A 27,939-nucleotide genomic window follows, 5' to 3' on the forward strand; every position below is an offset into this window, starting at 1 on the left:
ACGCTCCGCGATTATTGTGTTACAGTGACGGAACAGAGATGGAAAATTTTGGGAAAAAAACTTTCTCTGCATTGTGGAACGAAAACACGAATGTCAGTCAAACGATAGTATTTTTAAAACCTGTGGAAATTGTTATTCAGAAAAATATTTGTATCCCTTCAATGAATGGTTTTAAAAGCCAACAATATTTGCGTTCAGTTTACACGAGTATAAATCATAGAACAACGAATTTAAAAGGAGAGAAACATTAAATAAAAGGGTTACACTTTTAACGCGACAATTGAACCAATACACGTATTGGTTGATACACTTGGTGTGCCGGGTCTTTCAATAATTCGCCGCAATTAAATCGCGTACCCAATGGCCAACTAAAAACTCGCACACACGATAATGCGATTATAGAAGCACGCGTTTTAGCGTAGTCGGCCTGCGAGCGTTCAAACATCGTTCGACAAATATACACCTCGTTCAGCCTAATTAATCCCGGTAAAACTGCGATTTATTTCGCAGCGTCGATGCATTTTTAGTCCTTCCCTTTTTCCCTCGATTCTACATCGTTCTTCCATTTGACGATTTTTTCCTGTTCACGTTCGGTTCGAGAAGAAAGTGCCGAAATTGTCAGTCGTCCGTCACGGTTCGTGCACGCGTCCAATCACGGTGCGAAGACGAGAATGCTTGTTCCGCGACAATATGATACCGAGTACCACTTAACAGCGCGAGTAAACACTCGACGCCTTTTATTGCATTTGCGGGCGCCAGCTATGCGAGCGTGGAAATGGTGGACGGTAGGAGAAACGAAGAGCGAACACAGGAAGGGGGTGGATAGAACGAGGGATGAAACGGGCGTAGGTCGATAGCTGGATGTCACGTTGCTACCGGGTGTCGTGTTCCCGAACACGTTAAAAAGGGGGAGCACAATGTACGCGGGACAGGGATAACCGGAATGGAATTCGACGGTGGACCGTTCGTCAATACTTTTGGTACAGGCTTCGTAATTACGAGGGTTGACGGCCCTGTTTCGACTTTTCTCGCTGAAATCCTACGGCTTTTCGCCGGCATCTCCTGCTTTACGTCGCCGTCATTGAAACCGACTGCAACGAGCGCGAAAATTAAATCGTCGATCGAACGCGAGCTGTGCTTTTTCGAAAAAAAAACCACCCTTCCCTTCGTCGCGCTGGAAAAGCGGCCGCCCCGAGCGGATCCGTCGTAAAAAGCGGTAATTATCGAAGGAAACAAACGATCGGAGAATCCGTTCGAAAGAGACCGATGGCATTCGGAATTTGACAAGATCATTGAAAAAACTGGAATTCAAAGAAATCTATGTTCTTTTACTGCTGATAGGACGGATCTATAATTTTCTGTCGCTCAGAGCCATCGAATCGCTGCCAGTTACTTTCCGGGGCTATAAGAAAAATCACTCGTCGCTTTATGCAATTTAAACGGAGCCGCGACAAATGGAAGGCAGCCGTTTCATTAAATTTACACCGGCCTGCAAAGGCAGCCCTTCTTTCCGCGTGACAGCGTTAAGTGGCGAGCATTGACGTCTTTAATTCCGTCCCGGGTAAAGGGAGAGCTCGAATAAAACTGCTCGTCGATAATTGCGAGGCACGGGGCTGTTGCTTTGCCTCGTTCCGCGTAAATCGAAAGACAAAACCGCTTTGAAACACACCGACTCGTTTGCTGTTCGCGCAAAGACCTCGGGATCTAGGCTGTCTGCGCGACCGGGTACACGCTTTTTCGAGTGCACACTTTCGCGTACGTGAGTCGTTTCGCGTGTCGCGGAGGTCGAGGAGAGCAAAGGCGAAGAAAGAAGGAAAAAAGAAACGGGGAAGAAGAAAAAGAGGCCGTGCCAGCCTCTGTTACTCCCCGGTACAACCACTTCACGGACTACTTCCAGACTGCAGGCACACTCGCACGGGACTTCAGAACTTTTAAGAAGCGCTTACACAACCGGATGTAGCGACTAGTTGACGTATGAATCTCTACCGTGGCTCACGTGTCACGCTGTGTCGACTTCTCTTCGAAGTTACGACCTTCCCTATCATCCCATTTTCGCCTTCTTTTCTACTTTTCGCGATATTCCCAGCTGTCGGACGACTATCTTCACACGGTATTAAATAAGCCGAGTTCGTTAGAACGGATATCACGATCCCAGAATATTCTGTTACTAAAGGCTGACTACTGTTACCGAAGAAACGAAGGGAAGCCCTTCGAATAATAGGTAACACAAGATTCGAATCTAACGAGGTTACGGATTCTTATTCGCTACTGCAAGAAAAGGTGGTTCTTGATACACTTGAAAATTCTGTTCTTTCCAAACAGAAATTACTACGGGACGAGCTATGAAAAATTCCTTCGCTCGACAAGAAATCCTGGAAGCTATTAATATTACTCGAAGACGTGGAAGCGTCTTGTTACACCGGCTTCTCGCCTGTTCTTCACTTTGTTTTTTTAATCCGAGGTTCTTTAATCAACACGAAAATCTTTGTGAAACTTTAAGCGACCTCCTTATCATAATACTTCACGGCACTAGGTTAAAAAACGATGCTCTCAATTCGTCGGGGCTATACCGATCGAGACGGGAAACTCGTAGGACGCGTCCATTGCCGAAGATGTTTTAATTTGAAATCCTTTAATTAGAGAACTGCCTTCCACGGACTCTTGGATGCGCTTACTCTTTAATTGCTTTTTCTTCGATCGCTTCGCACGCTTTCCAGCTACCCCGAAAGACGTTCCAATAAAATCTCTCTTAATTGAGATTCGCGAGGTGCTTTAGCGACCGAATCCGATCGGCGAGAAAGCATTTTTCTGCCTCTGCTTACCACGCGATATTTACTTGGTATCTGTGCGAAGTAAGATATCGAGGTAAAACCTCCTAGATTAACGAGTTCATTTTTGACTCGCGTAAAACGAGAATTTTAAGGATTCAATCCTCGAAATCCAACAACTGCGTAATCGAACCGTCGTCAGATAATAGATCAACCGATGCATCGTGTAATTGCATCCGTGTGCATATGCGATGACATTCGGTCATCGTGTCTCACGGGTCACCGTTCGTATTGCATTTAAATAGAATTTTTGATACGCTGCTACGGCACTGCGAATCTACCGTAACGAGAATTAAAACGGCCTCAGCTGACGTCCCGGCCGGAAACGACTAATCAAAACCATTCGAAAATTGAAAATTTTCGCTAATGAGTGTAAATCGTCGATAACTCGTTAATCAGCGTATATTGACAATTTGTACGGCGCGCCGTGCTCTCGGTCAAGGTGGTAAACAGCCGGTCGATTTGCCCTCGGGCAAAGTTAATTAAAAAAATTCAAAAAGCATCCGTCGGCTCAATTTAATGGCATTCTTCGTAGCGGAAAATTAAATACCGCGTGCAACGAGCATCGTGCGCGATAGGGTTTCGATAATTAAACAGCTCAGTGGACACCAATTTCGCGTGAAAAGAGAACCGACGTTCGCAATTCGTGGAACGCTATAAAGTTTCAACCCAGCTGAAAGTTTCGATTCGAAATTCCTGTCTTTGTGCGTTCTCAGGGCCAGCATGCTTTCCAATTTTTACCGTTTGTGCAGACGATTCGCAAGATTATTGAATTGTACCATACCGGATAACTTCTCGTAAATTTATCCCATTTTTTTTTCCCCAAACGAAACGCCATCAACAGTACTATTTCCTTTTAAGCGGCGATATTGCCTGCGTTTCCTATTCGATTCGAACAGAACCGAACGACTTTGAGAATAAAAAATACCATTTTTGTTGACAAAGAAAATTGTAGGAAACATCTGATCCAATTCCAACAAACGGAATTGGAAATCGTTGGTAAACAAGTTTTAATTCGCCGGACAAACAAGAATGCGTCTAACGCTTAATTAAGTCTTTCAAATTAAAAGTATCAATCGCAAATCTTACGCAATAACGAAAGATTTCACGGGAAACTTCGACGACGAGTAATTTAATAGCGACGTCGACGGAAGTACTGTCGCTATTACGTCGGATCGGTGATATCGCAGCTGGTATTGTTTGATATTTTCAATATTTCATTGCGATAGGAACGGTATCGCTTGTCCGCGATGTCGAGAATCACCCGGTGAAATGATACGTAAAATGGCGCTTACACAGGCTGAATCCGGAATCCTTCACGTGGATGACCACCATCGGCACCAGAACCATCACGATGAGGTTTACGACGTGGAACACCATTCCTGGCCCGTGAGCTATGATATCCTGCGGCACAAAATAGAGAGGTACAAGTTACGAGCGGAAGTTGCTTGCAGAGAGAGCTGCGTGGTAACATGAACAAGGGTGACAAGGGGGGAGAAACGGGAAACGAGTCAGCCTCGTTCTCAGGGGGTGGAGTGGACGCGACCGGTTGAAATGGTCGGAGAACCCGTGAGCTTCTCAAAATACGAAGGCCGAAACGCAGTCCGTTGAACTACCGAAAGTCGTTTATTATCCATGCGGAGGCACCGTATCCGGCTACGTGTGTTGCGAAATCCACTGCAAAACTAAACGTTCTTACCGCCGCTACGAGGCTTGCTTGTTTAAACATGGCGTGACGGGAACCGAGGTGTCCGACCGAATTCAAGACGCGTCTATTCCCTCGCACTCTATTTCACTTTTTCTTTATAATTATTTCTCACGCAATTGAAGACATGAAACCATAGAGCTCGTCGAGCTGAACACGCCTATACCCCCTTTTGAGGGCAGACGGCTAATTGTTTAAAAGATATTAACAATTACAATTAGTTACTCCTTACATTCTGAAGTATGACAAACTCACATATACAACTCGCAATCTAGAGATCCACGGTTCACATCCTTGGTTCCCAACATTTTTTTTTTTTAATGATAATTTGTCTCTTTTTGAATAACTATTACATAAAAATTATTATAAAAAAAAAAAAAAAAAAAAAATGTTGGGAACCAAGGATTTGAACCGAGGACCTTTAGATTGCGAGTCATGGATCCGCTCCGTGGTTAAACACATGACTCGCAATCTAAAGGTCCTCGGTTCAAATCCTTAGTTCCCATTTTTTATTTTTTTTATTTTTTTAAAATTTTTTTTTAATGATAATTTGTCTCTTTTTGAATAATTAAAATTCTATATAATTCTAAACTAAAATTCTATATTCTATTTTGAATAACTTCATTAATAAGTGAGTGTAACACTTGGGTAGTTCTCCGTATTAAACGATCAACGAGATATTCATACGCTTTCGATAAAACGGAGCTCAGTGTTTTATAACAATATTAAATTCCATCAGCTTGCCATCAGAAGTGTTCGCGAACGAAATGAACGACCGGTCACGAATTGCCGCATTGCATTCGATGTTTAAAAAATGAATGGAGAGGATACATAAGGTATCTGCTGTTTCGAGTCCGATAAGAAATTAAACCGTTTAATTATTCAAACGCGTCGTCCGGTTGGCTTAATAAAACATCGCGTGCACGCGTGCACGATTCCTCGATGGTAACGGCCGATGGTGCAGAGAAACAAACGGCGCGACCACGATGAAACATTTTCATGCGATATAAAATATTCCGTGGCACGCTTCCGCGTTATATTTTCCAACCGAGGCCTCGACGTTTGCTTTGCCCCGTTTGCTTCCAGCTGTTTCAAAGAAGATAAAAAAAAAAAAGAAAAAGAAGGACGGCTATTCATTACGCATTCCGTATTTACGTAGCACGAAATACTCAAGATAGACAGGGAGCCGAATGTTCTGTGACAAGGACGTTAACGAAGGATCACGAGGTTTTCCTTCGAGATGGACGCGATCACGTTGATCCCTCGAATTTTCATGGGATTTTCGTGGACCGACTCGGTGATCGACGTAGCTTTACAAGGATCGTGGGCTCGTTTGTCCACCGGCGCAAACTGAACCGGCAACACAACCAGGCGAAAGCAAATATTTACCAAGCGATTGACCCAATTACGCGAGACAAAAGAATACCATGAATTTCAAGCGCGGTCCGGCAAATTGCACGGCCGAAACGTTCAGCCGCGTACACTGGTCAGCAACACGCGATTCCGTTCGTCTTCGCGGACAAAGAGGAACGAACGAGACGAGCATAACGATTCACCGTTCCGATCCTTTGATCGGCTCCAACGAACGAGGGACGGAAAGGTATTAACAGGAAATGGAATTCCGGCTGATCGAATTAATAGGACGTGTTAATCGAGACAAATGGATCTATCGGGATAATCAGGCGAGGTAAAAGCCGAGCCGATACTAGTGTCTCGTAAAACCGTGGCATTACTTACGACACGTCCGACCACTTCGCGCGGCCATTTGCATTTTAATTAATGCCACGTTTCGATATCCTTTTTTTTCCGCAGTCTTCTGGTATATTTCACGCTCGATAGCGTTTTCCAGCGTCATAGAGAGACAGATCCCTGTGGAAATTGATACGTGACCAGGCTCGGATTGAAAGTTACGCCGTCGAGAGTCGTGTTAGTTTTCAGGATTAATTCGTTCCGTATTATTCATACCCTCCCCGCTGATTATTCGTATCGTCAAATTATTCATACAACGTTGTTGCCATGCGATCGTCATCAGCCAAATTATTACTCGATTAGCGGCCGACGATTAATCAGGCTATGGTAATTATCAAGTTCAGCAAGCTGGCTGGTACTAGCTCTGTTTGTAGCAACCAGCAAATTAGCTTCCAGAAGAATGTAATTTCGACCGCTGACTCGGCTGGTACACGTATTAATTACAAGTTAAATATATCGTTCGAGAGTATACACCCTTGTGTGCATATCCGATTAAATTTCAACAAACTTTGACTACTTTGAGCGAAACACCGATTCAAGGAAATTTATACGGATCGTTGATCGAGAAGGAAATTTATCTTCCCCCTGACAGTTGCAAAGTTAATTAATGTATTTAGTTTATACAAAAATGGCCCCTGCGTCCAAAGGAGGAGACCGTATAAATTTATTCGAATACTGCTTTTCTTTTTTGTCATAGAGTTATCGTTGAAAAATTTTCCGGTCAATTTTCCATGGGATTGCACAAAGTTCAGGCGCACAGACGTGGATTTCTATGGCGCTGATCGATGCACGTCGCGGTCCCCTGCGGTACGAAGTCAGCACGAGCAATGTTTACGCTGACACGATACCGCACGGTAGACGTGTATTTACGTCACCGCCGAAGGGAATATACGATATAACATATATAGACGTTAGCTCGAACATTGCTAATTCGCGTCGACGCGGAGGAGATCCACGTTTTCCAACATGATCGTCGTGGTACGCCGATCATCAAATCCCATGCGCGCATTTCATCGGCTGGTTTGACCATCTTTATGGCGTTACGATAAGAGAAGGAGGACAGATTCCGCGTTAAGCTCGCCATTATCGGTTCAGATAAAGTTTCGTCCTCGTACACGACACCCTGTATCCTCCTGTCCTCCACTGGGAAAAATACCGTCGCTCTTATCTCCCCGACGAAGACCCTTCGAACAACCAATTGATTTGACAGCGAATCCTACGTTATCAATTTTATTTGTAATCCATTACGCTTTTCAATTTATACCGATTAGAATTTCCTTCGATAGCTTGGAGAATGGAATTTTCAATAAAATAATTTTCGACGGTGGATTAATTGTTAACCAAACTATGGGTTCACGGGCAATAAACACGGTTTATTCTTTCCACCGGAGTTTCAATATTTTCTAGGTGCCCGAAGTTCAACAGGGAGCTAAAGGCAGAATACACAATGTTATTCCAATCAAATCCAATAAAACGTTCCCGAAAAGCACTGTGTATGTTTTTTTGCACCGTTCAAACGATTCGGTATTAAATGCAAGCGTTCGCTTTTTTTTTTTTTATTGATTTGGAGGGTTTCAAAAATTCCGTTTTTCGAACCGATTATACGTCGAGCAGAAGCTTTAATTCGGCAGGAAAAATTATTTTCTGAGGGTAAAAACTCTGCAGCAAGTCAATTTCAGGTTCGCAAAATCCATTAAGTGACATGTGCAGAAACCTTGTGCGTTACTTTAGAAAGGCGAGGGTCGTAAACTCATAAAGCCTCAAAATTACTGACCAGAAAATTGGCTTCGCGTTGAAGGGATCGTAAAGGAAAAATTTAATTTCTAAAAAGTAAATAGCTAGGTCTCCCTTTACTTTACGACTTCCACAAAGGTTGATGGTACGCGTGAACGTTTCACGATGGATTCGCGAAAGGACGCAAAAAGAGACGCGTTCGAATCAGAAGCAGGTTTCCTAGCGTGACGAGAAAAATGTAACAACCTTTGCTTCTTCTCGTTCGCCCATTTTGACCCGTGGCCGCGTAAAGTACCCGTTGGCTACGTCATATGTCCGACATATTATTATTAGTTTAGTTTAGCCGCGTGCTTCTTGGCCGGCGGAACAACGGGGAGAAAAAAGGACAGGCGAAAGGGTGAAAAATATTTCTGCAACTTTTCGTTTCGTTCTCTCCCGCGTTAACGTCCCGCGACGTAGCTCTTCTTTCGACACCGCGTTCGCACGGTTTTACCTCTTTCCCGCGCTGCTTAGCGGTGGTAGGAAAAAATGTGCAAAATTTTACTGGACGCGAGAAAGTTTTTTAATATCCTCCCGCCCTTGTGTTACGAGTATTACATGGCGCAGGGAATACGCGTTCTGGCGATAAACGCATGTCGACGAGGATTTTACAAAATGCAGCTACTCACCGCGGACAGTCCCTTTTCGATCAGCAAACACAGTACAACGGGGACGTTGGAATCTGAAACAGAGAAAAAGTAAAATAAAAATTAACAAAATTCCATAGATCTTTCTCTGGTGGGTGAATAACGAATTTCTAAAAAGGCCAGTCACCGAAAGCTCGTTCTCTGTACAATTGCAAGAATCGAGTGACGAGGCTCGGCGACGCGATGTCACGTTGCAAAAGGCAATCGAAAAGTAAGGGAAGAGGGTGCGAAACAGGGAAAGAGAAACGAACGGAAGGAAAAAGAGAGCGGCGTGCGGCGAAGGCTGTACAGGGAGGATAAACGCTACTGGTGATCGAGAGCTTCGCTCGAATGGCCGGGGTGGATAACGCATACACAGGAAAAAGAAGAGAAAGGGAAAAACCGATATCGAGGCAGCAACGACGAAAGCAACTCACCGATAAATCAGCCAAAATAGCGCTCGCTACAAAACGGAAGTTCGATTGAACGTCGTATACCTACGAGTTCGCGTAAAGGACCGAACTCGTTGAAAACGATAACAGCTTTTGGCGTATCTCCTTTGATTTAGCAAGCAATAAAGATATCGATATCATTCGTCTATATACCGATCGAATGATTAGTGAAAAAAAGGAACACGAGAACCAACAAACGTGATTTTACGTTTTTATTAGGCCTAATTTTCTAAATATTTTCTGTCCATCAATAGTTCCCGAAAAGTTGTTTTAAGTATAAATTCTGACTCCAAATATTATCTATTATCAAATAAAAAAATTTGAAAAATTTGATTTTTCGACCCCAAAAATGTCCATTTTCCTAAATGTCTGACTAATGACCGACTATACTACTGATTTCAGGTTTTCTATGCACAGTAAAATATTCTGCGTTTTAATTCTTAGATTTTTAACTTCACAGGAAGTTTGCAACTTCGATTCCTATTTTCACATGTCTCCACCAGGATCCTTGACAAAGTGGAAAAAACTTACACGATAGAAAACATGGTTTCAGGTAGAATCTTACAAACTACCCGCGTTAAATCCTAAGCGAAAGCAGTCTTTCCACGCGAATCGCTATCGAAACGTTCGTACAATACGAATTTTACTCCGCGACGATCGTTCCTTTGTCCAAACCGTCTCCAGAATCCATGGAGCCAAAACACTTCGGTAGATTACGCGAGTATCAACGCGGACGAGCGCGATAGCACAGGTACAGAAATCGCGTACGATTTCATTTCGGGCTGTTCGTCCTGGTATTCTTCGAAGTGTCGTCCGTCCCCTCGTTCGGAGTACAGATAAAATATGGCGAAACTTAAATAAGTTTAGGAGATGCAACCGTACGATAGGCACACTCGAGAAATTGAGAGTCGCATGATCCTAACTGGAAACGGGTCACGAACCGCAAACACACGAACGTTTGAAAATGAAAGCGTCCGTCAAGAATATCAACGTGAAATTAAACCGAGACGTTTTAATTACGATAAGAGGTATATTATGACTTATCATTCTTGTTCGTTCGGGATAGTTAACCATTGAGGCTCGCATATCTACGATGGTGCACTGGCAAATTTCAGGATATAATTTGTGTACGAAAATTAAACGAATAGAAAATTGCAATCAAATTCTTTTTAAAAAATACCAGCTATCTATTCGATTCGTGTTTGAGTCGGGAATTTGTTCTGGGTTTGGACGGAGCTCCAAAAATTTGACCAGTATATAAATTGGTTCGAGTACCCGAATTTTTTATCCCTAAAACACTTTTACTGCAATATTTATTTAAATAGTACAAAATGAAGAAAAGTTGAGTCGATGCATGATGCACATGACCGGATAGATGAAATTAGTGGCAATTAGTGAATTTCCAGCAGAAAATGAGCTTAAACTGTGGAATGCAAAATTCCCCGTCATTTTACAGGCAAATTGACGTCCATGCGATATCAGCCGCGATCGAATTCACGCGGAAACTAACAGCAAACGTCAAAGGAGTGACGTTTGAAAATTGAAAGAGCACATGACCGGTGAGAACGTGAAACGAGTAATATCTCCGATAAACTTTCCTCGATTTTCGTTTAATGATTTGCGCCCAGTGATCGAGAACTCCGTTGTGCAATATTTCCCTGAACAAAGAATCGTTCGATTTCGTTATGATTTCCGTGGTTTAAATAAAAGATTCCGGCGTGCCAATTACCTCTGCTGCAATTTTTCAAGGTATCCATTTCGTAACGATCCGAATGGTCGAAAAGAACGTCGAAATCAGCGAGAATTCAAAAATGCAATCGTTAGACCGAATGATACGCATTCTTCCACCCTCGATATTTGATTCAGTTGGATACAATTAAACGTGACAATGGACGGTGCCACGCATACGGAAGATTTCCCGGGCTCTATAGCGTCAAATATTCCGTTAATAGAGTTTACCAGCGTTTTGGTTAAAAAGAAACTCGAGACCGGCCGTGTTCGGGTTGGACAAAGCTGGGAGAAAAAGCACGGAGGAGAGGGCACGCGATTGTTTCGCAACGGGCCACTGGCACACGTGTTCACCACGACTAATTACCAGCTCTTTGAATTCGAACGCGTTTCCCGAGTTTCCAGCATTTTTTCCGACCGATTCGAACGACCGCTCGCTTTCACCGCGCTGAATTACGCGCACGTGCGCCACCGACGCGACGAACGAAGACAAATAGGATTGATCAACGAATCAAATGCGTCGCATTAAGCAACTGGACAGGTAAAAAATTTGGTAATTATAGAACTGTCGATTAACGGAATAAATAGCGTTCACGTGTCTCGATATATCTCGTCGGGAGCGGCGGGCAAACTGTGCGACTGCGAGGGGGTGTAAATTTCCATTGGAATGGTTGTTAATTAAATTCGTCGAAATTATCACCGGTCCGGCTTTTCTGTAAAAAATCTGCCACTATTTTTTCCCTTGAATCACGAACAGGTTTAGTAACTTTGTTGTCGATGGTAAAAGTCGCGATTTACTGGCACGCACCTTTAAGGTCGATGGGTATAACCGAGGCAAATTAGCATGGAAATTGACGCGTCAATTCGAAACAGCCACCGATCGAAATTCATTCGTTATCGAGTCGTGCATCGACGGGAAGTTTAAGCGACAGCCTTATTTGAATACGCATCGAAGTTCGCCCGTCTGGACATCCTCCTAATCAAGCGGATAATTCGAGAAACGTATTGGTCAGGTGACACTGACGTATATGGCCAGCTTTCAAATGAGAACAAACGATTGTTCATATTTTAGAATAATCGGAATCCCTTCTTCCGACCCTTTTTACCGTCCGCTGTTCCTGGCATTACGGAAAGGGCTGACGATACAGAGAAAAAACAAATTTAACTGACGTCGAGCACGGCTTGCTAATAGATATTAATGGAAAGCCCATTCTCGCTCCGAAAATATGCATTTAAGTTAAAATTTCGTTTTAATTTTTCTCTTTGCAACATTATAAGACACGTTCACAAAGCAGTTTTTTCTTTAATCATCAACACGGGACACGAATTTATCTCGTCCGTGGTGCGTCGTATTTTCCCTCGCAATTTGGCAAGCGTCGTTCTTCGACACCTTTTGTTGTCACATCGCAACAACGCTGATAAAATCAAATTTTATCCCCCGCTAGAAATAAGCTCGCGCCCCTGCTATTCGTTATTTTAATGAACAATCGCGTTCGACGGTAAATAAACCAGCGAACGCGTGCAGGGGAACAAAATGCGGCACGTATCGATTTACCGAATCATTTGAATAGAACTATGTACACTGAGAAAGAAGCAATATTTCAACAGCAAGCAAACATTAACGGGCATTAATCCGTTTCAATAACGTTTCGTAATTAAATATATTAAATGTTGCTTCGGAAAAGAACCATTATATAAAACAACAATGTGGCAGAAAATTTCAATTGGAACATTTACTCGTAACTCGCAATTGAAACTGTTCGCAATTTAAGAGGGACAAATAAACTGAAAATAATATAACTGGATTATATTTCCGTGTTGCAAAATCTTCTCAAAGAGTTCACACCTACCCTTTACTGGATATATTTTCATTTACAACCAGTGTAAAATCGAATGGTTTTTGACATTCTGCATCTTCGAGTCATCATCGGTGAAAAGTTTCGAGCGTTTCAGGTGTTAAAATTCCTCCGTGAATTTCCTAATGAGCTACGGTAGTTTGCTCCCTAACGAACCGACCGTCGTATTAACGAGATCAAATTTTTCCGAGAATTCATCGGGAAAGGAAGGAGCGCGAAAGGGACGGGCGCAAGGGTGAAATTTTTTCCTCGAGTAAGACAGAGACTAGACGAGACGAGCAGCGGTATCCAGAGCCTCGAGGGTAATCGACCTCCACTCTTGAGCACCTCTCGGATCTCAGCCGCTAATTAAGACTTTTTACTTTTTCCTTTGGTAAGTCTCTTCTATCTTCTCGAGTGTCTCGCCTCGTGGTACGTTCGCATAGGTAGCCGAGCTACGACGACAACCGGCCTTGGTTACGAATGCAACTCGTGAAAAGCCTTCGACCGGGATAGCGTGAGCACAGCTGCCGGAAACGAGGATAAGGGAGACGAGCCCGTGGGATAAGATCAAATCCCTGGTAACGGGCAAATTTTAATTATATCCCGACATCGAGTTGGCAACGTTCCTTCGTTTTTAATAAAACTTTGATGAAAAAATACGACTGCCAGGACGGAGGCCAAGAAGCCGTGGAATTTTACGGTTTATTATTTCCGAGCCCGATGACGAATCGTCGAGTATCGTGAATTTTGAAAGGGAAAATTCTACCCTTCTCCCTGTAGAATAATGGCCTAACCGCGGAATCGAACGGTAACATCCTTCGCGTGGATCGTCCTCGAACCGATAGCAATTTCGATATCGAATCGAGATTCTAAATTACGCGTATAAATCTCCACGAGCTGCGTGATGGTTCGCTGGGCTGGGAAAGCGGAGGGTTAAAGCCTTCGTTCGAATGACGGAAACTTGAATCAGGATCAAAGATATGTAAAAAAGAATAGAGCGAAAAAAGAGGCGCGATTAAAGAGAACGAAATAGGAAAGTTGGTAAAAGGGAAATTCAAGGTATAAATACTCAGTTGAGGAGATGAGGAGTGAAAGCAATGATTTTCACTCGGCACTCTCTTACACCCTTACTACTTTTTTTTCGACTTCTTCCCTTTTTATATCTGTTACTCTCTGCCCTTTATTCCTTTCTCTTCTTGCATCCGCCAGCGGTAGCTGCATCACCGTCAACCGGAAGAACTTCACGAGCACCCTAAACCGCGGAGCTGCCGAGTGCTAATTACGAATAATTATGAGTACTAATTAAGGCTTCCCTTTTGCAACGGCACACGAATTACGAGCAAAGGCGTACGTATAATATACCGGGGCTTTGCCGTCGCTATTAAACGCATGCTAACACCATAGAAATGATCGGCTTTGAAGACACGCAACGTACCCGCAGACATGAAACTTTCGATGGGGCTCTCTCGCGCCACGCTGAAATTCTGCCCCTCGTTTACGCGGAATTATGGAAATCGAGCGCGATGTAATCGTTACTTTACATGCTGTTATTCCGACGTTTTTCAATTTACCTAAGATTTTTGCTACACCGGTTGGATTAACATGTACAAAAATTTAAACAGATTAATCCTTAACTACCATGGCTTACAAATGTAACATGTGGCAGGGTTTACAACACTGTTTCATAAAATAAATATGTATATTATTCTCTGTTAACTTTCTATAATACTTGCAAATGAGAATGCTAATTAATCATTTCCAACGTGGGTGCATTGCACTGACATAATACATGCAATTGCGTTAAAATATAATAAATTACTATTTTAACTGTAATTGTTGAAATTATGGCACAAAATTGTATTTTAGAAAGTAGGGCGTGTTAAACATTGAGTTGGAAGAATTAAAACACAACCACAGTAGAAATAACTACGTATGGTCAGACAAGGTACAACAACGACTACCATGAATTTACCATTTAATCTTTTCATTAAATTTTTAATAGCCACGTTATATATAATATTTCCTGTTTATATTTTAAACCATTCGATTATATTAAATTTGCAATATTGATTGATAATTCTTCAATTAGCCAACGCGTTAAAAACGTACACTTCCCCCGGACGAAGGATTAAAGAAATATATTATTTGTTAAAATTCCCCTTTTTTTTACAAGTAATCCCGGACGATCGCCACGATGAATCCATAAATTGCAAACAAATCCCAGCGTGGCTAACTGAAGTTCGATCCGAGCGAAAAGCCGACCGGCTGTGCGACGCAAAGTCGACAAGTGTTTCTGATAAGCCCGGGTATTTAGCCGGATACGTCGCACGGCATAGACATTAAACCGGATGCGCAGATGGCGTATGCGTGAAAGGCTTTTCGCAGACGCAATCTCGCATTTAATTCGATTATTATAGCCAGGCTTCGTGTACAGGCGGTGGATTAAGTAATTCATACGTGGGGATTCGCGAAGCGTCCCCTTCCATTTCCGTGCCCCATACACGGAACACCATCGACCATGACACCCATGCACTACGTGAAAATCAGCTGCCATAGACATGTTGGTCGATTTATACGTAAAGTCGCGTCTGCGTTGATCAAAATTTACTTAGAGCCTTGTATTCGAAGCAAAATTTTGCATAGTTTGTTGTCTAACAAATTTATCCCAGTTAAATTAAAATAAAAAAAAAAGGTTTGTAGAAGGAGTGAATAACTCATGCGAACGAATTACCGATGTTCCGTGATCACCGGGGGGCGAATAAAATCTGCCCGTAAAAACAACGAATTAGGTTCGCCAGCGTTCGTGGCTTTTTGTTATCCCCATTTTTTTTTTTTTCATCGGGATTTTATTATAATCCTTTTGTTCGAACCACTTCGGCCGGCAAACGAAAAATTTTAATATCCGTGGTCAATTACGCGAGCCGCTGGAAAAGTTGGCATCGCGGTCGGTCAAAAATAATGAGAGATGTCTGCCAGCTATTTTTCCCCCTTTGTTTCTCCCCTTCTCTTTTCACTTTTTTCGGGAGGAAAAGGTGCCTCCCGGTGGCGCTACGTCGACGCGAAAGTTTCTCGTGCCTTGGTCGTTCGTAATTCGATTGAAAGCGATCCGTCGAGTTGGTACATCGCGGGGAATGGATTTTGAACTTCAACTCGGCGTCGATTGTTTCATAGGCGGACCGGCCGGGGCGATCATTAAGAGGGGCACGAACGAATAAAAAAAAGGTAAAAAAGAAGAGAGTCGAATATTTTCTTTCAATGGCTTTCCAGCAGCTACAACTTTCGACTGCTAACGACGCTTACGCGGTTTCAGAGCGCGGGATTTCGCCCCGTGCCGGTGAAAATATATTTCAATGGGCCGTATTTTAACGGGCGAGGGCATCGGCTGCATTAATTCCTCCGGTTACGGTAAAAATCTGCCCGAAAAAGGCTGATACCGCTGATAATTACTCGGATTTTTCGCGCACGAGCTGCGCTCGATAACGCTACGCTCGAAACGAATCTAGGCCACTACAGACGTCGTTTCAATGGATTCGAACAGTGGAAGAATTATTGATTTCATGCGTCAATTTGTCTTTGTTCCCGTACCGTCACTTCCAGCTTAATTTAAACCACACCGGCGTTCTCTTTTATACATGTTTAATTCGTTCAAAGAGCTCTTCAACCCTCCAATGTAACATGATATCCATTAATCAGGACGCAATTACGAATGATGAAATATTTGACGGTTTATTTCTTGGTACCAGCGAAAATTATAGCAAAGAACCAAGAACCAGATCATAGCAAATCGCAAAGTGATTGGTCTCTGCACCTTATCGCGTTGCCTTTTAACTCGTTACGTCAGTCGTGTACAGCGAGCATTGAGTTACGGTTAACTTTAAGTTGCCGAGAAACTTGCTATCCCGAAACTCTCACAAAACCACGAAACGGACACTTTCAATGGGCGACCAGGGGAGAAGCGTTTCCTTCGAGAGAAACGCAAGGGGTTGGAAGGCCACGGAACTGCGTCTGTTTTCCTTTGCTCCCTTTCAACCGAGCTAAACTTCCACGGTTTCTTCTAGCGGAACACGTGAATCCGCAGAAATGGACACAGGGTTGAAGGAACTTTTATTATTTTCACCTTTTTTTCCCTACGGAATTCAATTACACCGTTAATGCAACGTCCGTGTTGCGTTCGTCGAAACATTCCCCAGGAATAAAATAGCAGGGAATGAATGAACAAGCACCCTCTCGATGCGTGTTCTACATAAAGAAGGGGAATAAAGAGAGAACCTAGATTCCGACAGAATGAAACTATAACAATGATGTCATAACGCATCCCTTAACACGATACGACCCTTTCGACACTAATTCACGGCTGCTCACGAGCGCATGGAAATTGCATCACGCCGTAGCTGTAAAGTATGCAATTAACGGTCAACGAGGTCGCATAAAAAATAGATCTCTCGGTGAACTATCGAACGGCAGTCGCATCAACGAAACGCTGCAGCCAGGAAATGGAATGAAAATGCAAGGATAACCGAACCGGAAGAACGGTAACAATGAAATTCACCAGTGGCCGTAAAAACCAGACGAGCAAGTTCCCTTCGAGCTGCTGGTTTTCGGGCTGATTTGAAAAATTAATTAAACGCTGAAATAAAATAAAAGAGGCTGCTTGGAGAGCAGCAGCGTCGGGCTCGCTGCTAATCAACGAGGATCGAATAAATCACGAGGTCAGAGCTGTTAAACGGCCTAATTCGCGCTTCGCAACGTCCATGGAATAATTAATCCTCTAATCGCGAAACAGCGAGACGCGAAGGCCGTGATACCCTGCTGGAGCACCGTTTAAAAAGCAATCTCGGCGGCCAGGCGGTGGAGCAGCCGTGAAAATTATTATGCGAGAGCCACGGCCACGGGATACGAGGAACACGCCAGAGGGTGTATCCGCTCGAACGAGCGACCGAGCGAGGGTATAAAAAGAGGATGGGGTAAGGTCGAAGGGGGTTTAAGGGCCTGGAGTAAGGAAAGAAGGGTAGAGGGCTAGCACGACGAAGATTCTAAAATATGAGAGCTATTAACCGTAGTTCCCTATGAGCATTACCTTCCCTCATGTGTAAATAATGCAACCAACCCCCTGCCGGATACTTTGCAACCCCTCTTGTTCGCCTACCTGCGATCCTCTACGTTTAAAGGTGTACATTCACCGGCAAACACTTGGCAAACGTTTTGTAAACTTCCTTACAGTTCGCTAACAGTTCGCCGATAGCTTGCGTAAAACTCGCGAGCAGTTCAAGAATAGCTCGCGGATATCTCGTGAACAATTTGCGAATAGTTCACGTACAGTTTGTACATGACTCGCGAACACCGGTAAAGATGCACCTTAATGCATCAGCTTGCACGCGCGTGCAACCTGCTGGCGCAGCTGCGAAACGAGAGTTTAAACGCATTCACAGGGTGTTCGCGAAGCATCAACTTTCCCGCATGCCGTCGAAGGCGGAGGGGTTCTTTGTAAAGACGGGCAGACGGAAAGTTCTCGGGGTGAAATTAATTTCGTAACCTAATTGCGAGGATAATTAGACCCGAGTGTCGAGCGGTATCGAGAAATTAGTGCAACTTACGAGACGGTTTTACTAGGTCACTCGCGCTGCTACTTGTTGTGTCAGCTTGTTTCGGGGCGCAACTTTACTACGAAACTGAGGGGGTTGTATTCGAGACCTTGCGCCGTTAATCGAGTCACTCGACGACGAGCGAATTCCACGCATCCCGCTGTTCATTGAAAATTAATGGTAATATTAACAGGTTGTTAATAAATTTGGAGAGGCAAGTTTGCGGGTTAACGAGAAAGCTTCAGCAATGCACGGAAACAGTGATAAATTTATTTCCAAACCACCCTGTACATTCTTGTCCTGTTCCCTACGAAAGTATAGTCGAGTCGCAGAGGAAACACGAGGTTCAGAACGCATGATGTAGATTTTAATGCAAACGTACGTGTCAGGCCGACTTTTCGTGTCCGCCTAGCAACGAAAATATAATCAAAGACTGCTGAAGATTCCATTTTTCATAGTCAAATTTATCAAGCTTGTTTGCCCCGCTGAAACACGACCATATGGAATAACCAAGCACGCAGGACATTGCACACTCACACGAGGGTCGCGCCGGATTGTAGATGAAAACGCGGATAACCGGAGTGCATTTCGAGGCGGTGAAAGAACAATGCGTAGGGGTAGTTCGCGTCAGGGGTTGGTAGAGCGTCGAAATTTACGCGCCACGCCACTTCGCCGCGCTAAATTTCGTGCCTTTTAAGTCCGGCTTAAACGACGGTTTAGAGGGGCTCGCCGTTTAATGATAAATTTGAATTCACCCCCCAGGGGTCGTCGGCTATCCGACGAACCGGACCGTGTTTTTGAACTTTCGCTTGTTACAATAAACGGGAAACACGCGTTGAACACACCTTGGAGAATAACGGCAGAGGTATGTACATATATCTTTGAAATTTAACAAGTAATTGCACCCTCTCCGCGAGAGCGCGCATGTTAACAAGGCGCGTTACTTTCCTCCTGTTCGCGGACTGGTCACGCGCTAATTACTTTTACATTTAAATTAGCGGCTTTCGGCCGCGTTACTCCAGTACGCATTACCTTTTTATAACGAGTCGCGACGCTTCTGTCCGTTCGCAAACGAGCAAAAGTCGCGTTAAATAATCTCGACGGACGCGTTATTCGTTCGAATGAGACTGAATGAGATTGGCAGCGAACCGGTGTCGTCTGTTGCACACCATAGATTATAACACGAATGATACTTTCATCTTAATTTCGTTTGTGTTAGGTTCACTGCATACGAAAGGTCAGTTTTTTATTAGTTGGAAATATTCCAGGTGTACTCTATTTCAACCTTTTCAACCCGAGGCTCACCATAATGTTACTTAATTTAATTTGATGAGCGTTCAAGATAAAAAATCGAGAGAATGACTTACAGATGATGAGGAGAATCGAAGGATACTCCTCGCTGTCCTCGTACTTGCCCCCGACAAACATAATCCATTGCCGCGGATCCACTCTAATTCCGTACCTAGAACAAAAGAGAGAAGCATATAAGCACTTCGAAAAGCAAGGAAAAAAGAAAGAAGAAACGCCTCTGTTCGTTATTATCGTCCCCGGTGTCACCCTTCCAGTTTTATCTTCGAAGTCACGTTAAGCGAGTGTCTACATTGCGACACGGGTCGAAGGGCAAAGGCGTCGTTATTAACGTCTGCCTTCGGTGCGATGCTCTTCACTGGGTCCTCGAAAAACGAAAAAGGAAAAAAGAAAACACGCGCACGTAGAGTGACAGAGAAGAGATGAACGAAGGGTAGGCCAAATAAAAAGTCACGGACCCCTTGATCCCTTTGTTCTTTCGGGGTAAATAATAAACGTCTCCCCGGCGTTCGCTTCTGAAATTTAAAACAGCCCGTTAGACAGGGGAAGGGAACGGAGGCGTTTCTTATCCGTTCCAGATCATCCTGTCTGTTGAAGCAATTTCGTGGATAAATAGGTAGGCTTTCGTAGCATTTGATCGAAATAAATTTCGAACCTTCGATTTCGTTCTCCCCGTTCAGACGGTTACTTCTTTACTGTCTGCGTTCAATAAGAACCGATTTCAGGTACAGTCGCGTGTAACTTAGGGTTCCTTAGGCAAAATCAGGGGTGACGAACTGGCCCGTGTCCCTACTTTCTTGATCCGCATCGATCAAGGGACGTTGCAGCCAAGTGTACACGTTGCACCAACGTGTAACTCTATATCGAAGGAGATTTATCGCGTGCCATCGTATCAATCGGAAGCATCGGGAGCGTTTGTTGGGACCGTTCAACGAAGACAAACGAACTACATTCGTAGTGATCGGGTAGAGAAGAAAAAAATGACGAAAAGAGATGGGTAACCGACACTAATGGCTTCAGGTCGAACGCGTCGACTAACGATGATAAACGAGGCTTATAGGTGAAGTAATTAAAGTATTTGAAGTGGGCGCGGTTCGACACGAGGGAAGGATATTTATTGGGATCGTCGGTTCGTTTCGCTTCTTCGTTTTTCTTTTTTTGTATTTTTTTTTTTTTTTTTTTTTTTTTCGGGTTCCTGACCCTCTTTGTCGACGCAAAACGCAATCAGTCACGTTGACGCAGCCAACGATAATTGAAGAGCGAGCCGGAAAAATCAAACGTTTATAATTGATAGCTACTGCACACTCCACGCGATGGCGAGCCAAAAGTGATTCGAAAGGGAACACACCAATCCCACCTACTGTATTACCGAACTGTAAATCACTGCGCGAAACCGGGACCGCGTATATCTTTGTGGAGTTTCGCCGATTGAATTGTTAAACACTTGTCGGACCGGCGAAAAAATCGATACGTCTCCGTGTGCAGTCAGGATTTCCGGTAATACGCGTTAATACCTTTTCGCGATGTAAATGAAACGGGGGAAACCACAAAGGCCTGGACACATCGGAAATCGCTTTGCGGGAGAGAACAAAGAATCGACAGATCGGATTGATGAACCGCGTTTCGAAAGCTGCTTAGTTTGCTGAACGGCTAACCGATCAGGGTAACTGGAACGCGTGCTTGGATTTCTTCATTTTTAAATTTATCCCGACCTCGTCAAATTACGAGTGAAATATAATGTACATCATACGTCATGGAATAAACTGGAAAATATCTATTTTCGTCGCACGGAAAACTGGCAACGATAAGAAGTGACAGTTATCGTTAAAGGTACATTCACATGAAGAAGATGCAAGACTCGTTACGATACCTCTAATTTTCATCAATTCGTATTCATGCAAATTGCGGTCTAATCATCGATTTCTTCGTGCACATCTGATGTGTACGAAAAATATATGTCAACTTGATAAATACATACGGAACACACTGTACATTGTACGTCCGAAAATTTTCAAACATTAGCTGTTCGTTGAAATATTTTCATTTATATTCGTATATAGAAACGGAGCATTATAAACCTCCGTAATACCAGCGCAAAACGCGCAATGAATGGCTTTATCGTTTGTTCGGTTTCGAAAACAAAATTTTCCGGAAACGCGCTCATGTTTATTAATAAACGTATGAAAGTTTGATGAGCAAACAACGCTAGGACGTCTGGTTCGAGATTAATTTACGATAAAAAAGCTGCTGAACGAAATACCGAGCCGGTATATATCGACGACTAGAAAGAATTCCCAGGCTATTGATCGTATTTACACCTACTTCCATCGGGGATGGAAAAACCAAAGTAGGTGTATAAACAAAAATTTCAATCACCCGTTCCTGTATTTCAGCCAGTTCGAAACGCGTCGCTTCCGGCGCGGAGCGTCGCGTCGGGGTGCAGCTTTATTGGATCTATGAAAAACACGCCGCTACGGTGGCTGTTTATTTCAGATAAGGCCGATAAAGCAGCCGAAACGGCGAGGACTTGAGGGGATATCGCATCCATCGAAACTCATCGGTCCAAGGCGTGACTGGGAACGATATTAAATTTCTTTTCCGCACGAGAATAGCCGGTCCTGATCCGGGCGCACCCGTTAAATCCGCGCGCCCCCGTTCTTCGCTCGGCGAAGTTCGTTAATACAGCGTCACGATAAAATCCCCAATTCCGCGTCGACCAGAAAAGAAGAACGGAGATGGATAGAGGGGCGAACGAGAAAGGGGTCGTACCAGTCGAATCGACCGATAAAGAAAGGGAGAAAAGACTGGAAAGACTGGAGATTGAAAGAGTTATGGTGTCAATATGGAACGTACCATTGGAAGAAAAAAAAAAAATCCCCAGAAATTTTCTACGAAATATTGATAAATAACGAGAAAGGGGTTTATCTGGTTGCTGGAACCAGAGGGCACGTTTCCGTTGTAACTTTTTACCGTGAGATATCGAATGTATCGACACGTGTTAACAGAAAACGTGGGACAAGTGTCAGGGGTGTGATTCTTATTATTTTTTATATAGAACCAATCGACTAGAAAAGCTTAGATTTGTAGAGCAAGTGGTGGCTCGATCTCGAGGTGAAAGGTCGATGACCCGTTTATGATCATCGATGGGATCGGTAATGCGATTTAAAACAGCGCGTTTAGGGGTGCAATCCAGTGGGAGATGAATTTTGTCCGGCGGCTCGATCATCTAATGGAATTTCAAGTTCATAGTGTAATTGGCACGATCCGATTACGGGTACAAAGGTTTATCGTGCAATCTGTCAGTTTAAATCACTTTCCGTGGGATCGTTAATCGGATTAAAGTGTTGCAGGAATGCGCATGCAACTCGGCGTAAACATTCAACAGTGGTATCCTCAATTAGATTCGAAAGCATGTCCAGGACGACTCGCGCCATAATCGACTAATTAATGAACTACCTGCTCCGCCACAGGATATTTGAAACAGAAACGTTGGTGATCGATGAAAAATCATGAAACGAAAGAAGAAGGAGCTGGAGGATAATCTGAAACGAAAGGGAAATATCCTTTCTTTTTTCTGGCTTAAGAAGGACTGAAGCGTTTAGCTCAATTTTCCCGAGCTTTCTGTCATATAACTCGTGGGGTGAACTTTCGCGGCAAACCTGAACAAATCCTGTGAAAACAAACTAAAGTTACCGACCACTTTAGGCCAAATTCTAAAGCAAACTTATTTCTAACAGGATAACACGCGCTTCCTACGTCACGATAAGCCGTTTGACGATAAACTTCTAGACGTTTTATGCTGATTCGAAGGAAGGCGCTTTTAAAAGCTCTAGATTCATATACGATTGATCTGCGATGCGAATATCGAGACTAAAGGAAGACGGACGACGCGGAAACGGCGGAACGAAAAACTATCGTGATGCTGGAAACGTTAATGCCATTTTTCGCACAGTAATACCGAGAGAAACGGTGCAGTTTCGAGGATTCTCCGACTATGGTTCGTGTAATCCGGATGAACGGGTGGACGAGTTTTATTTCTCGGCATGACGTGAATCCTTGCGAAAATCGCGGCCAAAATAGAACGGAGGGGATGAACGTGACACGACGGATTCGACCGTTTCTCCGCGAGACGTGGACGGTCCGATATCGAATCGTTGGAAAATTTTCAAAGCCGGACGTTGTAATCGTTCTTACCAGCACGAGAGCTTCCTGAAAATACCGGCGAAACTTGATCGTGAATCGATAGTTTCTACTTATTGTTCAAGGGTATCCATGGCACGGCTTTAGTTACTGGGACAACGAGCAGGAACGCGTGTTATGTCTTTCAGAATTGCTGGAAATTTACAGTTTTCGAGATATTAACAAAAAATATGTGGGGAAAAAATCGGTTCGAAATCGTAAACTTCTAGCAATTTCGACTAACACCATTGTAGCCCTTGAGAAATAAGCTATCGATAAAAATATGATCCTCCCCCTTTTCCTTGTTCCAATAACTAAAGTGGTACCGTATCTTTGTATCGTGACAGACGGAACATCTGAAAGATATCGAAACATTGGGAAATCAAGAAAGAAAATACATTGGTAGATTGAAAAAGAAACGAAGTGTTAACTGTTTTTCTTCGATCGGATATCTTGAATCTTGAACTTATTAAAGTTCGAAAACGATTCCGGGGTAAGTTCGATGATTCTCGGTTCGAGTACACTTCTTTTCGATTTATCGGTTTCCGGAGCGACCAGCAAACACAAAAAGATGTTCTTATTTCGTGGTCGATTCCCGTGTCTCCTTCCAAGTTTCGCGAAATCGTGGTCCCATAAACTCGGTCCGTTAAGAATCGCACGGAGCACCGTACAGTTTCAGTCTAAGTGCATAAATTATGAGCAGATCGTGAACCTTTCAAAAAGTTTCCCTCAACGGAGCTACAGGAAAAAGGGTGAAAGAGGGAAAGAAACTTCGATACCCTGTCTCCAAACCTTTTCCGCGGACTTTTATCGATGAAGCTCAAGTCTTTCGCCGAGAGTCCGATTAATTGAGCTCTCTTCTTACTTTCTTCGCTTCCCCGAGAAGCATTCTGCCTCTTTCTTACCAGCCTGTCTTTTTCAACCACCGCCCTTGCGCTCCTTCGCATCAATTAATCTCGATCGTCGTGAAATCGCGTTGCCTTCGTTTTATTTCTTGATTCGACCCGACGAATCCTTCTTCCTTACATCCGGCAAACGTAACGGCAGATTTTTTTTACAAATTGGCTAATCACGAAACAGGTTAATTAACCAGAGAACGTTCAACTTTCGCAAATTCAAATGAAAACCCATCGAGGCTATAAATATTGGATACAATTAAATTCTCGGATAGAATCGATGAAAAGTTTCGAAATGATATTGCGGAAGTATCGAAGTAGAATCGTACAATCGAAGAATAATTTGTCGAATCCGTTCGGAAAAGGACGATTCTCCTTGCTGGTCACGCATGGAATCACTTCCCCCGTTCGCCCGGAAGTGACCTGCAGCCACGTTTGTTTCAGAAACGCTTCGAGACTACCCGGAGCAATTACGTCGCGAAACTTTCCTTCGAAAGTTTTTCCACGCTTAACGAGCGTGATAAATTTCTGTTACGCGCCCCTGAGAGCCACCGGACGCACGGCCGAGACTTTACAACGGCGATAAAAATCTCGTGGAAATTATTCATGGGGGTTGTGCTTGTACTTCGCCCTTCGTCGTTCAACGGGTGAAAATTGGTAGGGGTTGTCTCTCCCTCTCTCTTGACTGGCAAAATCTTTCGGTTCGGAGAAGATCGGACGTGCTGTTAATTTTAATCAGACTAGCTACGAGAATCCTTTTGTGTCGTTAATTATAATTAATTTTTAATCGGCTCTTCTGTTTGCACAAACGGGAACGCAAAAGAGAGGATATAATTTAGAAGACACATTAGGTTCGTTTCGGGGAAATCGATACGATAATTCAATTGAAATTCAACATTAGCTGGGATTGTTGGTTAGTGTACAGGCAAGGTTTGAATTATAGCCACGAGGATAATTAATATGTCTGTCGCTGTGTCTCTGACAATAACCTTTATAGTCGTGCATAAAGGTTTTATCGGTGCTGTAACGCTCATTGATAATGACGTAATTATCGAAATAGATTAGACTGTGACGGTGACTTTGATTTTCAATGAGAATGACATGAATAGAGCAGGAATCCTGCATTGTCCTCGAACAGCCCGGAAACCTCATTTTTCATTATCGATCTGATTATTCTACCGTTTATTTTCATCGAACACCTCAAATTCCAGCTGAAATATTCACGAAAATTGTGCTAACACGCTTGTTACTAATTGGCACGAATAATTCATTTCATTAACTTGCTTGCGACGATTAAACAATTCGGTTAATCTTTTCATATTTTCATATATATTTTGCCTGCTCGAGAGGCCGGCTTAATGAAGCTGTCGCTCTTTTGAACATGTCCCGGCAGGTGACACGTTCGGGCCTCGGATCGAACCGTGTCCAGATTCACCAATCTTTTCTTCCTGTTTTCCAAGCATCACCCCTCGACAAGTCGCATGATCGAGAGGTCCGCGCTTCCATAACTCCTCTTCTATGTATATTCGAAAAAATCCTCAAGGGACGCGTTGAACGACCGAACTCGGAGCAATATCGCGACAAGATAGAGGCATCAGTGTCACGAGACGACGCGAATATTTTGATGAATTATTCCTACGACCGCGAAATTGCTACAGGCAAACGGGACGACAGGTTCGACAATTTTTCGTTTCGAGGACAATTCGTTTGATTTGAACTCGAGTTATTCGACTTACTTAAACCGAAAACACTGGCCATTGATCGTACGTGAACATAAATCACTTTCTCCTCGAGTTACCGTCCGTTCGTAGCCGGTTCGAGCTTTGAATCGCGAAGATTCAACGAATCCGCTCACGTATCGTCCGCGCTGGCACGTCTGATACGGTAGCGGTCTTATCAACATTCTCGATATATACTCACTTTATGAAATTTTCCAGCAGCAATCGGATTCCACCGATGCCCAACAACAGAAAGCCCCAGTTGACGAATCCCGTGAAGTTGTCGAACCCGGAGCTCCACGAGAAGAGACTGTCTCTAGGACGATGACATCTGTAAGGAGAAAAGGAAGGTCCAGGTTAAAAGAAATTCTCGTTTCGGATCGATAGAACACTCGTCGTTCGCGATATAAAAGAAGAAAGGCGCCATAGAAACGTCGTCTAAAGTAAGAATGGAACAATAAAGTCTCTTCCATACCGTACGGTTATATGCATTTCCATTTCAATTTACGAAGAAACACGCGATTTATGCAACGTATTGAAAACATTTGCTCGAGTTCTTCTTACGTCCACCGCCCGTTCTCTCTATCCGTACTTTCTCTATTTTTTTTCATCTCTTTTTCCATGTCTCTTTTCCAGACAAACAGAAATGATCCGCGCGCGATGCATTCCGCTTGAAATGAAGCTGGTAGAAACGGACAAGCGACGTCAGACAAGCGTATTAAAGGCGGTGTTCGCTTCGCATTTCCTGCAGGCACGTTATCGTTTATGCAGCAGGGAAACGCTTCGAACAGTGGAATTTCGCGCGTGTTATACACAGCAGAAGACTCGGGCGACTATTAAGTGGACAATGTTAACAATACCACACGGTCTGTCTCGTGAAATTTCAATGGCGAGCTTGGAAGATCGCGGCGAGTACCGGTGAGCACAAAACCCTCTCGTCTTGGGGTATCTCTCACGCAGATAATACATCGGGGCGAACCTGAGTAATCGGCTTCCGCGAACTAGCACCGGTATCATCCCTTCGTGACTGGGTGCCGCGACGGGGCCTCCGACAAGGACCATCGTGTAAATTTTTCAAAAGCGTTTTGTCTCGAAGCATAAAGCGTTCGAGAAAGAGCCTTGTTCCTTCTACGGATAAGACGTGCTTGCCTGAGTGTGAGAATTTAGGGAGACGAAACAAAGCGCGATGGATTCGCGGCGTTGCTTAAAAACACAATGCCCGTTTTCACGTATGCTTTCTCAGTCAGTTAAGCTTAGTCTCCGGTGAACTCTACCGAGAATTTCCCTTCAACCTCCGTGACGAAAGAAGCGTGTTACAACGAAATTTCTTTTGCCCAAGTAAATCGTCGGTTCTGAAGGATTAAAAGCTGCTTTTTTAAATTAGCTCTCTAAGGTTTCGAAGTTTTAAGTATTTACAGGAAAAATTCTACGAGTAACTCGATCGGAGAGAGTCTGATCCTCCAGATGTTAAGTCTTCGAAATCTCAAAGGGGCTGTAGGATACCCGCCAAAAACATCGAGCTTAAGAAAGAAAAGAGGGAGAGAATGAAAGTTACGA

At 43.6% G+C, this 27,939-nt stretch overlaps 1 protein-coding gene across 1 annotated transcript in view; it reads right to left on the reverse strand.

The window, feature by feature from the left end:
• Window positions 1-27,939, reverse strand: part of mdy (diacylglycerol O-acyltransferase) — a 76,640-nt gene that overhangs the window by 38,450 nt on the left and 10,251 nt on the right. Inside the window, exons 2-5 of the mRNA XM_034322629.2 lie at window positions 26,585-26,713; window positions 19,649-19,743; window positions 8,685-8,737; window positions 4,124-4,232 (exon numbers count right to left, since the gene is read on the reverse strand). Of these exons, the coding sequence (XP_034178520.1) occupies window positions 4,124-4,232; window positions 8,685-8,737; window positions 19,649-19,743; window positions 26,585-26,713 (386 nt within the window). The remainder of the gene's footprint in view (window positions 1-4,123; window positions 4,233-8,684; window positions 8,738-19,648; window positions 19,744-26,584; window positions 26,714-27,939) is intronic.

The sequence above is a fragment of the Osmia lignaria genome, chromosome 4, assembly GCF_051020975.1.
Source record: "Osmia lignaria lignaria isolate PbOS001 chromosome 4, iyOsmLign1, whole genome shotgun sequence".
In the NCBI taxonomy this organism is placed as follows: domain Eukaryota; kingdom Metazoa; phylum Arthropoda; class Insecta; order Hymenoptera; family Megachilidae; genus Osmia; species Osmia lignaria.